At 42.9% G+C, this 13281-nt stretch overlaps 1 protein-coding gene across 7 annotated transcripts in view; it reads left to right on the top strand.

Annotated features, from left to right (window-relative positions):
• Positions 1-13281, top strand: part of map2 (microtubule-associated protein 2) — a 130697-nt gene that overhangs the window by 89467 nt on the left and 27949 nt on the right. For all 7 annotated transcript variants that reach the window (XM_090230067.1, XM_036974802.2, XM_090230066.1 and 4 more), the window contains exons 8-12: positions 1003-1338; positions 2540-5287; positions 5570-5830; positions 6372-6509; positions 10164-10225. In XM_090230067.1, the coding sequence (XP_090086193.1) occupies positions 1003-1338; positions 2540-5287; positions 5570-5830; positions 6372-6509; positions 10164-10225 (3545 nt within the window). The remainder of the gene's footprint in view (positions 1-1002; positions 1339-2539; positions 5288-5569; positions 5831-6371; positions 6510-10163; positions 10226-13281) is intronic.

Here is a 13281-nt window from a genome sequence, read left to right as displayed (position 1 = left end):
CAAAGCAATGATGACGGCACGTGTTTCCTTGTAGGTAACCATGACTGACATAGGAAGAACAATGATTCCAAGCACCATCCTCCTTTTGAAGCTTCCAGTCTGTTAATCGAACTCAATCAGCATGACAGAGTTGACCTCGTCAACACTCACAACTGTGTTAACGAGAGAATCACTGACATGATTTCAGATGGTCCTTTTGTGGCAGGGCTGAAATGCAGTGGAAATGTTTTTTGGGGATTCAGTTCATTTGCATGGCAAAGAGGGATTTAGCAAAAAATTGCAATTCATCTGATCACTCTTCAAAACATTCTGGAGTATATGCAAATTGCCATTATACAAGCTGAGGCAGCAGACTTTGTGAAAATTAATATTTGTGTCATTCTCAAAACTTTTGGCCATGACTGTATGTATAGCCACACAACTTTGCTTGCAAAATACTGTTATAGTGTACCATGCATGCATTTTCTTACTGATAAATGTACAGTAACATTTGAATGAAAATGACCTGATGTGGTGTGTTGATGTGGTGTGTGTGACAGAGAAAGACTATGGCCATTGTGTGCCTTTTTGATAACTTAGAGCCACAGCAGATTGGACAGACAGAGGAGAGGGTTATTTTATAGCCTGACAAAGACGTTTGGGACCTCTCTGTCACAGTTGCACTCAATAAAACTGCAGGAACATTCAACAGTGTGCTGGACCGGTGTCTGTCTTTCTTTCAGGATTATTTGATATATTTATTATGAAGAAAAGCCTCTGCCTGCTTACTCTATGATCCAAAACATCCATCCAGTTCAAACCCAAACAAATCACATGGCCAGGGGAGAAACGTCACTCACTCATACGCTACAACATCTGTGACATGTGCATCTATATCTGTGAGCCACCTTTACAGAGCTTAAAGTGTCTCACCGATTTGTACCCATGTAATCCAAGTCTGTGTTGCCAACCCATAGTCTTGATGTGTACTGTCCACCTCTCCCCTTCTTTTATGCAAAGTAGAGACTGTCGAGGCTCTTACAGATAACTTCAAAGAGGAGGAGGAGGAGGAGGAGGAGGAGGAAGAAGTGTTGATGTTGGAGGAGGATGAGGAGATGGAAGGGGCAGCAGCAGAAATCGTGGCTGCTCTTGAGGAGCTGTGGAGTGGGGATGAGCCTGAGCCAGACGGCCCCCCAACCAAGCCCTTAGAACAGGCTGCGGCTGTAGGCGAGGCCCAGGCTGGGCCCCCTGTGCAGGCAGTGGCATTTAGTGCTGCTCTTGATGGCCCTAACGGGAGGGAGGAGGAGGTTGAGGAGGAGGTGGCAGTGCCTGAGGGGAAGGAGGAGAGCCTTGATGAAGGTGTGTCTGTCTGCCCTCTTTCTGGTCTCCCAGGATGCATGTTATTGTATTGTTTATAGAAAATGAGAACGTTTAGGCTTTAAGGGAATTCATCAGTGATTAAATGAGGTGGAATGGCTCAAAGTTGCCCCCCGAACCCCCCGCTCTACGCTCTGCTAAAGGCTGCAAGGCAACACGGGCTTGATGGTGAAAGCTAGGACACATGTTTATTTTTGCTATTTCCTTGCTTGTGTTTTCAGTTTCTAGTTGCAGATTTTGAGGCCGGCCTTTTCATGTCTGTGTATTAATGAAATGTTGCCGATCCTCCTAACTGTGCTTTCCCTCTCTGATGCTACCTATCAATGTATTGATGCCTCATTGGTGTTAACCTATCACTCAGTGTCTTTCTGGCAGTGTTGTATCCCATATAGACGTCTCATTTATTTATCATGTAAATCATCCGTTCTCTATTGGTTTCAACAGTATTTTCTGTTCAACTTTCCTTAAGCTGTCATTGTAATACTATCAGAGTGTTTTCATTATTTTGTCATTGTATTCATTTGTGCCATTTCACTGGTTTTCATCTGTTCGATATTGTGTTATTCTGTCATTTTTCCTGTTGTTCAAATGTTTATTTCTTAGTTGAACTTAATAACTTTATACTAAGAACTTGTAATAAAGATATACTATTGTATATCGTCCTCAAAGTTAACAGTTAAATATGTACTCAATGTTAATTAATCAAAGATCAAATTATTCTACACACACTGACAAATCATGGTGTAAAGTAATTATTTAGCTAAATGCAAATCATTAGGATTTGTCACTAAGAATTGACAGAATGACAGAAAGGCTATTATTTGACCTCTATTAGATTGTCAAGTCGTCACTCGTCTGAAAACCATTCCATTCCTCATTGCTTGGTTCTTCTCATCCATCAACAGTATGGCTGCCTGCGCATTCCAATTCCGTCATTCCGGTTCCATCACGTTCCATGCCTCTGTTCTGTCCATATGAGAGTGGGTTCCGCCTCATGCTCCTGTCCTGCCTCCTCAGTGATGTGCGATGCCCTCTGTACTGTGCAACAGTAAGCAGAGCTTTGCCTGTGTCTGTGATAGTATGGCTGGCCCTATTTAAAATGGCTGTCCTTAAACAAAGTACTACAATTAATAGTTGAGTGTTGAAGCAAAACCAAACTAACTGCTAAAGATTTAACTTACAGACTTAAAGATGGAGAAACCAGGCAGTGAGAGTGGATGCCTCAGCCCAGACTTCACTGAACCAGAGTGTCCAGCTTTCTCCAGCGGGGACCACACAGCACCCCCCCTGTACCCCAAAACAGAAATGGCTTCTCCGTCCCCTTCCCTTTCTAACAGCCAGAGCCAAGCCAAAGAGCCTACCAAAATGTCTATACCAGATGAACCTAAAACAGTCTCAGAGAATCAGCCGTCAGTGGAAGTTCTTGAGTCCAGTAACCTCACAACGGGTGCAGTGTCTGGGTTCACTAGAGCTGGAGACAAAGATCAAGGTCAAGGTGTCTCCTCTGACTCTAACAAAGACAAATCTGGCATGTCGTCTTATTTCGAGACTTTGGCCCTGAAGGCAGATGAGGGATCCAAGGAGGCTCAAGCAGCAGAAGGTTATTATGAACTGAGCACCGCAGGTCAAGAGAAGAGCTTAGGGAGAAGCTCCCCAACAGTTACGTCACCCCCTGAGATCAACTACAGCATGTTGGCACAAACACAGTCAGTGGAGAAGAAGCCAGACACCAAGACGAGTCTGATGGGAGATCAAAAGGATACCTTACCGGCCCTGGACAGGAGCAACGAATGTAGGCTTTCCCCCGGGAAGTTGGCCCTGGATCAGAGAAGCTACTCTCTCAACATTACGATTGGATCGATGGATCCCAGTGGCCAGGGCCTACCTAGGAACTTCTCCCCACTCGCCACGGACATCATGTCTTTTACCAGTGGCAGTCTGGATGAGTCTGTCAACTATCTCCCAGTTACCACCCTGTCTGCAGAGAAGGTGCCCCCGCCTTTCCCTCCCCTGATCCTGGAGACGGCCGCCTCAGTCACGTCCGACTCCTCGTCTCCTCCCTACAACACAGGAGAGATCCCCGGCGAAAAGACCAGCCCCCAGGGGTCAGAGTCGCCAGAGTCTCCCTTTCCACCCAAATACTACTACAAAAATGGGACAGTCATGGCTCCTGACCTACCTGAGATGCTGGACCTTGCAGGCACCAGGTCTAGATTAGCTTCTGAGAACAATGACCCAGAGATCATGAGGAGGAAGTCTGTCCCTGCAGACGCCCAAGGCATTGGGAGTGACTCCCTGGCCAACCTGGTCCTGGGGGACCAGAATCAGAGCCAGAGTCTTGCCAAGAGTGAGAGCCAGCTGGAAGAGTTGGGTTACTGTGTGTTCAGTGAGTACTCAGGGCCCATGCCTTCCCCTGCTGACCTCCATAGTCCCATTGACTCCCCGCCCCAGCGCTTCACCCCTATGGCTCTGGAGGAAAAGATGGCAGAGGAAAAACTGAAGATCGAAGCTAGAGACAAACTAGCCGAAGACGAGAAGTCAAATCAGTTAACTGTGTGTGACGGTTCCAAAGAAAAGGAAGAAGCAAAACAAGTGGGACGGAAAGATTCCGCTTCAGAGGAAAAAGACAACAAAGAGATCAGCCATGAAAAATCTGCCATGGAGGACCAAAATGACAAACCGGCTTCTGCTCTGAAGTCAGCAGAGTCCTTTGTGACTCCTACGGTAATGGTCACACTGGATGAGGAGGGAAAGGCAGAGAACGAGGGACCAGAGACAGATGCTGAGATGGCTGCCTACGAGAGGCAGATCCGCCGGCTGGAGATGGAGGACAGGCCCCTGAGCATGGAGGAGGAGCGAGAGCTGCAGGAGTTAAGGGAGAAGGTGAAAGACAAGTTCTTGGTGCACCAGGAGGCATACGAGGAGGTGGATGCCGAAGATGTCTACCAACTGACTGGGGTTGCCAAGAACCGGATCAGCAGGCCCGCCAGGCCCTCCCCGGCCTCCTCCGTGGAGAGCACCACAGAAGAAGAGAAGGTTCCAGTTATGGACACCGAGAAACCTAAACAGACGGGAGGTCAGACAACGCCTCCGAAGGTTGACTTCATGGCGACATCTCCGTCTGTGTCAGGTGGTGGTGTGAGCACCACAGAAGAAGAGAAGGTTCCAGTTATGGACACCGAGAAACCTAAACAGACGGGAGGTCAGACAACGCCTCCGAAGGTTGACTTCATGGCGACATCTCCGTCTGTGTTGTCAGGTGGTGGTGTGAGCACCACAGAAGAAGAGAAGGGGAAAGTTAGCGAAGAGCAGCTGAAGAAGGAGCAGGTTGTAGAGGTCAAAGAAAATAACATAGAAGAAAAGAAAAAGGAAGATGGGGAGGAGGATAATATAGAGCAGGTGGTGGAACAGGAGGAAATCATGATAGAGATAAAACCAACAAATCCTGGAGAGAAAGAAGAGAAGTTTGAGAAGGATATAATGAAAGACAAGGAGGAAGAAGAAGAGGAAGATGGTGAAGTTCTGGCAGGGGCAGGAGCAGCGGTGGATGACGTTCCAGAGCCCAGAGCTGCCATAGAGTCAGTGGTGACTGTAGAAGATGACTTTATCACTGTAGTCCAGACCATCGACGAGGGCGAGGAGCCAGGACACAGCGTGCGTTTCTCTGCTCCACCTGAGCCTGAGACACCACAGGCTCTCCACGAGCAGGAGGAAGAGGAGGAGGAGGAGGAGTCCCAGGAGGTGGAGATCATGGAGGCAGCAAGTCTGGAGGAGGTGGGGGATGTCTCAGACGAGGTCTGTGAGAAGGAGTTGCAGGCCTCCCCAGAGAAGGAGGTGCAGACAGAGACCGAGGGACAGACAGAGAGCTACGACAGAGACGAGACTACCATGGACGACTCAATCCTAGACAGCTCTTGGGTCGACACTCAAGGTGAGATTTCTCTCTGTTGTCATCCCATAATACAGGTTTCAATGACAGATAAATTACGTTTCAGTGACCACAAATAATTATATAATCAGGTATTAGAAAATTAAATAGTACATATGCATGTTCATGTTTATTACAGCCTTTTCATAATGAAGACATATTTTATCATCATAACAAAGTTACGTTAACACTGTTTTGCCCAATTAATGAGTGTTGTTCCCATGTATTGTGTTGTGACCATAATACTACTGCATGATGATCTTACCATGTCTATTTTATACGTAGACCTCTGCACTGTAGATATGGATGATGACAAGAGCATGGCTACAGAGCAGATCGAGCCCCTGAGAGCCGACCGGGTCCCAGCCCCACCAGTCAAGATGGAGAAGACTCCCCAACAGCAGAAGCAGGAGAAGCAGCCAGTAAATCACAAGGCTAAAGGGGGGCGGGTGAAAGCGCGCGAGGGGCACGTCTCCACACCAGAACGTAAACCCATTCACAAGCAGCCGGTCTATATCCCCAGGGAGGACGTCAAGAAGAAAAAAGGTTTAGAACTACAGTATCTCTCCAAATTAGTTTGTTACTCTGTTTTGTGTTGTTGTTTTTAAAAAATATTTTTAGTTTTTCATTATTATTGACAGCTTATTTAATTCTGTTTGGTTTTATTTGGTGTAGATCTCTGCTCAGTTTGTTACTCTAGAGGGCCAGTTTCCCGGACATTTCAGTGAAGAACCTCCTTTGAAATTCCGTTTTAGTCCAGGCCTAGGCTGGATATGTGTCTTGGAAACCAACAACACTTTTCATTTCTATATAGTTCTTTGTAGTTATATATTATTAATTGACAGATTTTGTTATTCTCTTTCATTATAATTGTCAAAGATAATCATCTTTAAAAGCCTTTAAGAACTCAAGTGAGTGTTAACTGGGGATCAGGTGAGTGGTTCTGTCCTACCAAACCTCTGTCACACTATCCTTTCCTTCCTTTTCTCTCTTTGACTATCTCTCCCTCTTCCTTCTCTTTCTTCTTATGTTACTTGTTTGTCTTTCCCTTTTCTCTCTTTAACTATGTCTCTCCCTCTTCTGCTAGCCGTGATTAAGAAGACTGAGCTGACCAAGAAAGCTGAGATGCGCTCCTCTCCATCTCGGAAGAGTGTGTTAAAGTCTACTGCGGTCCGACACTCGCGTCCTGCCCAGGCCCACCCCTGTGCTAGGAGGAAACCTACAGGTGACCAATCATTCCTGGGCTGCGTCCGAAATGGAACTCTATTCTCTATGTACCGCACAAATGTTGACCAGGGCCCAATGTGCTCTGGTCAAAAGTAGTGCGCTAAATAGGAAATAGGGTGCCATTTGGAACGCAAAACTGCTGGCCGGGGTCAGAAATCTGCAATGTGGCTACAAACATCAACATTCACATCTAGTCAATCAGTCAAATGTATTTATAATGCCCTTTTTACATCTGCAGTTTCACAAAGTGCTTTACAGTTAACTCATCCTTACAGTGATTTAAAACTTATATTTTTGTTAAATTTGATCAATTATTTTGTTAATCTATCAATTGTTATTCTGTTGCATTTGTTTGTCATGTTCAGTGTCTGCATTTTATTAGAATAAAAACAAATTTGCTCTACATTTTTTTATTTGACTTTATTGTTGGCTTGTTGTGAACAGCTCAACTTTTGACATTTATTTTATCATTTGTAATTTTTTTAAATGTATTTTTATTCTCCTCAGCTTCCATTCTTGGTTTCTTTTTTGTTGGAGATGGTTTGGTCAACGATACTGCTTCAGAGTTATGTGTACCTGCAATACTTTTTATTTTCTCTCTGTATATAACACCAGTTGTCCATCTCTCACCATCTCACTTATTAACTCAATCTGTGTATCTTTAACCTATATCATTTTTGGTTGTTTGCTTTGAAAGAACTACAGCTGTGAAAGAACTACAGTGCAATTAGTAGGTTTTCACTGCATTTCCACAGAGCAGGATATTAGTTCCAAATTGCACCTGATTCCCTATGTAGTGCACTACTTTTGACCAGGGCCCATAGGACTCTGGTCAAAATTAGTGCACTATAAATGGAATAGAGTGTCATTCAGGAAGTAGAAGTTGCCAAGCAACTGGTAGTTTGGCTCCGCTTGCTGTAAGGAGACAGATACTGGTTTACCTCACCTGACAAAGTGAGTTTCCACAATATACAGTGCATTCGGAAAGTATTCAGACACCTTGATTTTTTTCCACATTTTGTTAAAACCTTATTCTATAATGGATTAAATAGTTTCTTACCCCCTCATTAATCTACACACATTACAACATAATGACAAAGCAAAAACAGGTTTTTAGAAATGTTTGCAGATTTGTAATATTTATTTTTTTAAATACTGAAATATCACATTTAAATAGGTATTCCCTTTACTCAGTACTTCGTTGAAGAACCTTGCAGTGATTACAGCCGCACAACTTCTTGGGAATGAGCTACAAGCAATTTTTAGGTAGTTTCTCCCATTCTTCTCTGTATATCCTCTCAAGCTCTGTCAGGTTGTATGGGGAGTTTTGCTGCACAGCTATTTTCAGGTCTCTCCAGAGATGTTTGATCGGATTCAAGGCCCGGGCTCCGGCTGGGCCACTCAAGAACATTCAGAAACTTGTCCCAACTTGTCCCACTCCTGCATTGTTTTGGTTGTTGTCCTGTTGGAAGGTGAACCTTCGCCCCAGTCTGAGGTCCTGAGCACTCTGGAGCAGGTTTTCATCAAGGATCTCTGTAGTTTGCTCCGTTCATCTTTCCCTTGACCCTAACTAGTCTCCCAGTCCCTGCTGCTGAAAACCATCCCCAAAGCAGGATGCTGCCACCACCATGCTTCACTGTAGGGATGGTGACAGGTTTCCTCCAGATGTGACGTTTGGCATTCAGGCCAAAGAGTTCAATCTGGATTTCATCAGGCCGGAGAATCTTTTTTTCTCATGGTCTAAGTCCTTTAGGTAACTATTGGCAAACTGTGCCTTTTACTGAGGAGTGGCTTCCATCTGGCCACTCTACCATAAAGTCCTGATTGGCGGGGTGCTGCAGAGATGGTTTTCCTTCCTCTCCACAGAGGAACTCTGTAACCCTGTCAGAGGATTCTTGGTCACCTCCCTGACCAAGGCCTTTCTCCCCTGATTGCTCAGTTTGGCCCAGGCGGCCAGCTCTAGGAAGAGTCTCGGTTGTTCCAAACTTCTTCTATTTAAGAATGATGGAGGCCACTGTATTCTCTGGGACCTTCAATGCTGCAGACATTTTTTTTTACCCTTCCCCAGATCTGTGCCTCGACACAATCCTATCTCAGAGCTCTATGGAAAATTCCTTTGACCTCATGGCTTAGTTTATGCTCTGACATGCACTGTCAACCGTGGGACCTTATATAGACAGGTGTGTGCCTTTCCAAATCATGTCAAATTAATTACATTTACCACAAGTGGACTCCAATCAAGTTGTAGAAATATCTCAAGGACGATCAATGGAATCAGGATGCACCTGAGCTCAGTTTCGATTCTCATAGCAAAGGGTCTGAATACTTATGTAAATAAGTGATTCCCGTTTTTGATATTTAATACATTTGCAAAAAAATCTAAAAAACTGTTTTCGCTTTGTCATTATTGGGTATTGTGTGTAGATTGATAAGATTGAAAAAAAAATCTATTTTAGAATAAGACTGTAATGTTAAAAAAAAAGAAGGAAAATGTCAATGGGTCTGAATACTTTCCGAATGCTCTGTAGATATACAGTACCAGTCAAAGGTTTGGACACACCTACTCGTTCAATGGTTATTCTTTTCTTTCCTATTTTCTATATTGTAGAATAATAGTGAATAGATCAAAACTATGAAATAACACATATGGAATCATGTCGTAACCAAGAAAGTGATAAAGAAATAAAATATATTTTAGATTCTTCAACGTAGCCACCCTTTGCCGTGATGACAGCTTTGCACACTCTTTGCATTCTCTCAATCAAGGCAAAGGGTGGCTACTTTGAAGAATCTCAAATATAAAATATATTTTGATTTATTTTACACTTTTTTGATTACAACATAATTCCATATGTTTTTATTTCATAGTGTTGATATCGTCACTATTATTCTACAATGTAGAAAATAGTAAAAATTAAGAAAAACCCTGGAATGAGTAGGTGTGTCCAAAATTTTGACTGGTACTGTATAATAAATAATCTTACTTGTGCACTGTTTTTAAATTTGTGGGTTTCTTTGCCATTTCCTCCAGAAGCTCTCTCGTAATTGTTTATGATAGATAGACTATGTTCAATGTAAACCCTCTAAATTGCTGCATTGCCCCAATTAAATTGTTCCGGGGGTGGGATGGACGGGTGCACTTACTGTATGTAATCCAAAATCCTATATTCTGTATAATTTCCTGCTAAAGCATTGGAGAACAGAGCTTTTCTCTAGCAGCTCAAATAGGATCTCAGCCAATTCCCTCATAGTGTACAGTAATACCATATAATTATACAATACTATAACCCAGCTAAGGCTAGATTTACTCTCACAAAGTTTGCTGTAGTGGTTTACAGAAGAGGGGTAACTGTTAGCCCAATACTTGTCAGTTAGACTGTGCTGGTAGACTGTAGAGTGGGTGGCGTGCTTCAGCCTCAGCTGTTGTGTGTGTGGGAGAGTGTTTCTGTGTTTCTGTCAATCTGTCCTAATGTTTAAATCACGTTTAACTATACACTCCTTTCTCCTCATCTCTTTCTTTCTCTTCATCTCTCCCTCACTATTGTCCTCTCCTCCTCTCTCCTTCCCTTTTCTATTTCTCCCTCTCTCTTTCCTTCTCTCATTCTCTCTCTGTCTCTCCTCTTCTTCTCCTCCACACTCCTCTTCCTTTCAGTGGGTGTACCAGAGGGTCGTCGGCCCCTCAGTGTTGCTAGACAGTCTCGGGATAGAGCCTCAGTAAGTACGACACACCGCGTCACAATGCGATACAATAACTTAATGTCCAATTTAATGACAGAATACAAGTCACCTGTGCATGGTCATGTTCAGAACGACATACTGTAGCAAAACTTTTTGAAATGGTAAACAAGTTGATTTTGTAGTATTGGTCAAGTTCAGGTAGTAGGCTATCTCCTTGTTTTACCTCTGTTTCCTACTTACCGAGCACACTAAAACACACACTCTGGATACAGTGTCAGAAATAAGTCCCCTCTTACCAGCTTAAACCTGCTTCCCTGCCTGAACCTAATTCTTCTGTCCATATTAACTCACAGTTTTATCCCGCTATGCAAAAAATCACTTAACATCAACGAACATAAATCCTTTCTCTATCCTGTCCCCCTTTTAATGAATCCCCTTTGGCCTGTTTAGCTGCATGTCCATCCACCCTGATGGTTATGTCACAGTGGACTAAACATCCAGGCCAGAAAAACATAGAAGTGTTTCTGTTCTCTTCCCTCCAATCATCATTCAGTGGTGGTCTAAGGTAGTGCACTATATAGAGAATAGGGTGCCATTTGGGATGCATTTGGGCTGTAATTATCATCCATTATCTGTGGTCGTGACTGCCAGTCACTCCTCCACATAATAACAGTCATTCTTTTAGAATAATAAAGACAGCACAGCCTGGCACAGCGCTTTAAATGCCACATCTCCCAGGACTGTTCAGTTCTGCTCTGTATAGTGCAGCCTGGGATTCTCTGCCCACACACACACACACACACACACACACACACACACACACACACACACACACACACACACACACACACACACACACACACACACATATGCATGAACACCGTATTCTGTGATTATATTATGGAACCAGAACCCAAAGACAATTGGCTATATTTAAACAGTACCAGTCAAAGGTTTGGACACATCTACTCATTACAGGGTTTTTCTTTATTTTTACAATTTTCTACATTGTAGAATAATAGTGAAGGCATCAAAACCAGGAAATAACACATATCGAATCGTGTAGTAACCAAAAAAGTGTAAATCAAATATTTTATATTTGAGATTCTTTGAAGTAGCCACCCTTTGCCTTGATGACAGCTTTGCACACTCTTGGCATTCTCTCAACCAGCTTCTTGAGGTAGTCACCTGGAATGCATTTCAATTAACTTGTTATGGCTGCAATCCCGCTAACGGGGTCCATATGACAACTACCAGTGAAAATAGAGGGCGCCAAATTCAAACCACAGAAATCTCATAATTACAATTCCTAAAACATACATGTGTTTCATACCATTTTAAAGCTATTCTCGTTGTTAATCCCACCAAAGTGTCAGATTTCAAATATGCTTTTCAGCAAAAGCACTACAAACGATTATGTTAGGTCTCCACCAAACCACAATAAGCACAGCCATTTTCCAGCGAAATATAGCATTCAAAAAAGCAGAAATAAAGATAAAATGAATCACTAACCTTGAATTATCTTCATCAGTCATCAGTCACTCATAGGACTTCATGTTACACAATACATGCATGTTTTGTTTGATAAAGTTCATATTTATATCAAAGTCTGAGTTTACATTGGCTTATTCACTGTTCCAAAAACATCAAGTGATTTTGCATAGCCACATCGTTTCAACAGAAATACTCATCATAAATGTAGATGATAATACAAGTTATACACATGGAATTATAGATATACCTCTCCTTAATGCAACCGCTGTGTCAGATTTCGAAAAAAGTTTACGGAAAAAGCAACACATGCAATAATCTGAGACGGCGCTCAGAACAGAAGCCAAATTAGCCGGCATGTTGGAGACAACAGAAACCAGAAAATACATGATAAATGATTCCTTATCTTTGATGAACATCAGAATGCAGTCCTAGGAATCCCAGGTCCACAATAAATGCTTGATTTGTTCGAAAATGGTAAACAATTCCAAAGTCACAAAGCGCGTCCACTATAACGTGACGAAATGTCCAAAGGTTCCGTAACAGTCAGTAGAAACATGTCAAACGATGTACTGAATCAATCTTTAGAATGTTGTTTACATAAATCTTGAATAACATTCCAACCGGAGAATTAGAATGACTTCAGATGACCGGTGGAACGCAGGTCCTTCCCCTGTGAACGCGTGTAGTGAATGCATGGTCAACTCGTGGCACTGGTGACTATTTCCTGTGTCATTCGACCCCCCTTCACATTAGTCATCAGACAAAGTTCTATTGACTGTTGACATCTAGTGGAAGGCGTAGGAAGTGAAAACTCATCCATATCTCGCTGTAATTTCAATGAGAGCTTGGTTGAAAATCTGCCACCCCCAGAAGAAAAAAAACAGGACGTGGAATTTCTCAGGTTTTTGCCTGCTATATGAGTTCTGTTATACTCACAGACATAATTCAAACAGTTTTAGAAACTTCAGAGTTTTCTCTGTCCAATACTATGCAAATATTAGCAACTATGACTGAGGAGCAGGCCGTTGAATATGGGCACCTCTGTGCACCTTTCATCCAAGCTACTCAATACTGCCCCTGCAGCCATAAGAAGCTTGTTAAAAGTTCATTTGTGGGATTTCTTTCGTGTTTGAGCCAATCAGTTGTGTGACAAGGTAGGGGTGGTATACAGAAGATAGCCCTATGGCCAAGTCCATATTATGGCAAGAACATCTCAAATAAGCAAAGAGAAGTGACAGTCCATCATTACTTTAAGACGCGAAGGTCAGTCAATTCCGGAAGATTTCAAGAACTTTGAAAGTTTCTTGAAGTGCATTCTCAAAAATCATCACACAAGACCCAGAGTTACCTCTGCTGCACAGGATAAGTTCATTAGTGTTAACTGCACCTCAGATTGCAGCCCAAATAAATGCATTACAGACTTCAAGTAACAGACACATTTCATCATCAACTATTCAGAGGAGACTTCGTGAATCAGGCCTTCATGGTCGAATTGCTGCAAAGAAACCACTACTAAAGGACAACAATAAGAAGAAGAGACTTGAAGAACACAAGCAATGGGGATTAGACCGGTGGAAATCTGTTCTTTGGTCTGATGA

Source organism: Oncorhynchus mykiss, chromosome 3, assembly GCF_057628025.1.
Source record: "Oncorhynchus mykiss isolate SJ-2025 chromosome 3, ASM5762802v1, whole genome shotgun sequence".
NCBI classification, from domain to species: Eukaryota; Metazoa; Chordata; class Actinopteri; order Salmoniformes; family Salmonidae; genus Oncorhynchus; species Oncorhynchus mykiss.
This window is presented reverse-complemented; position numbering and strand designations above follow the sequence as displayed.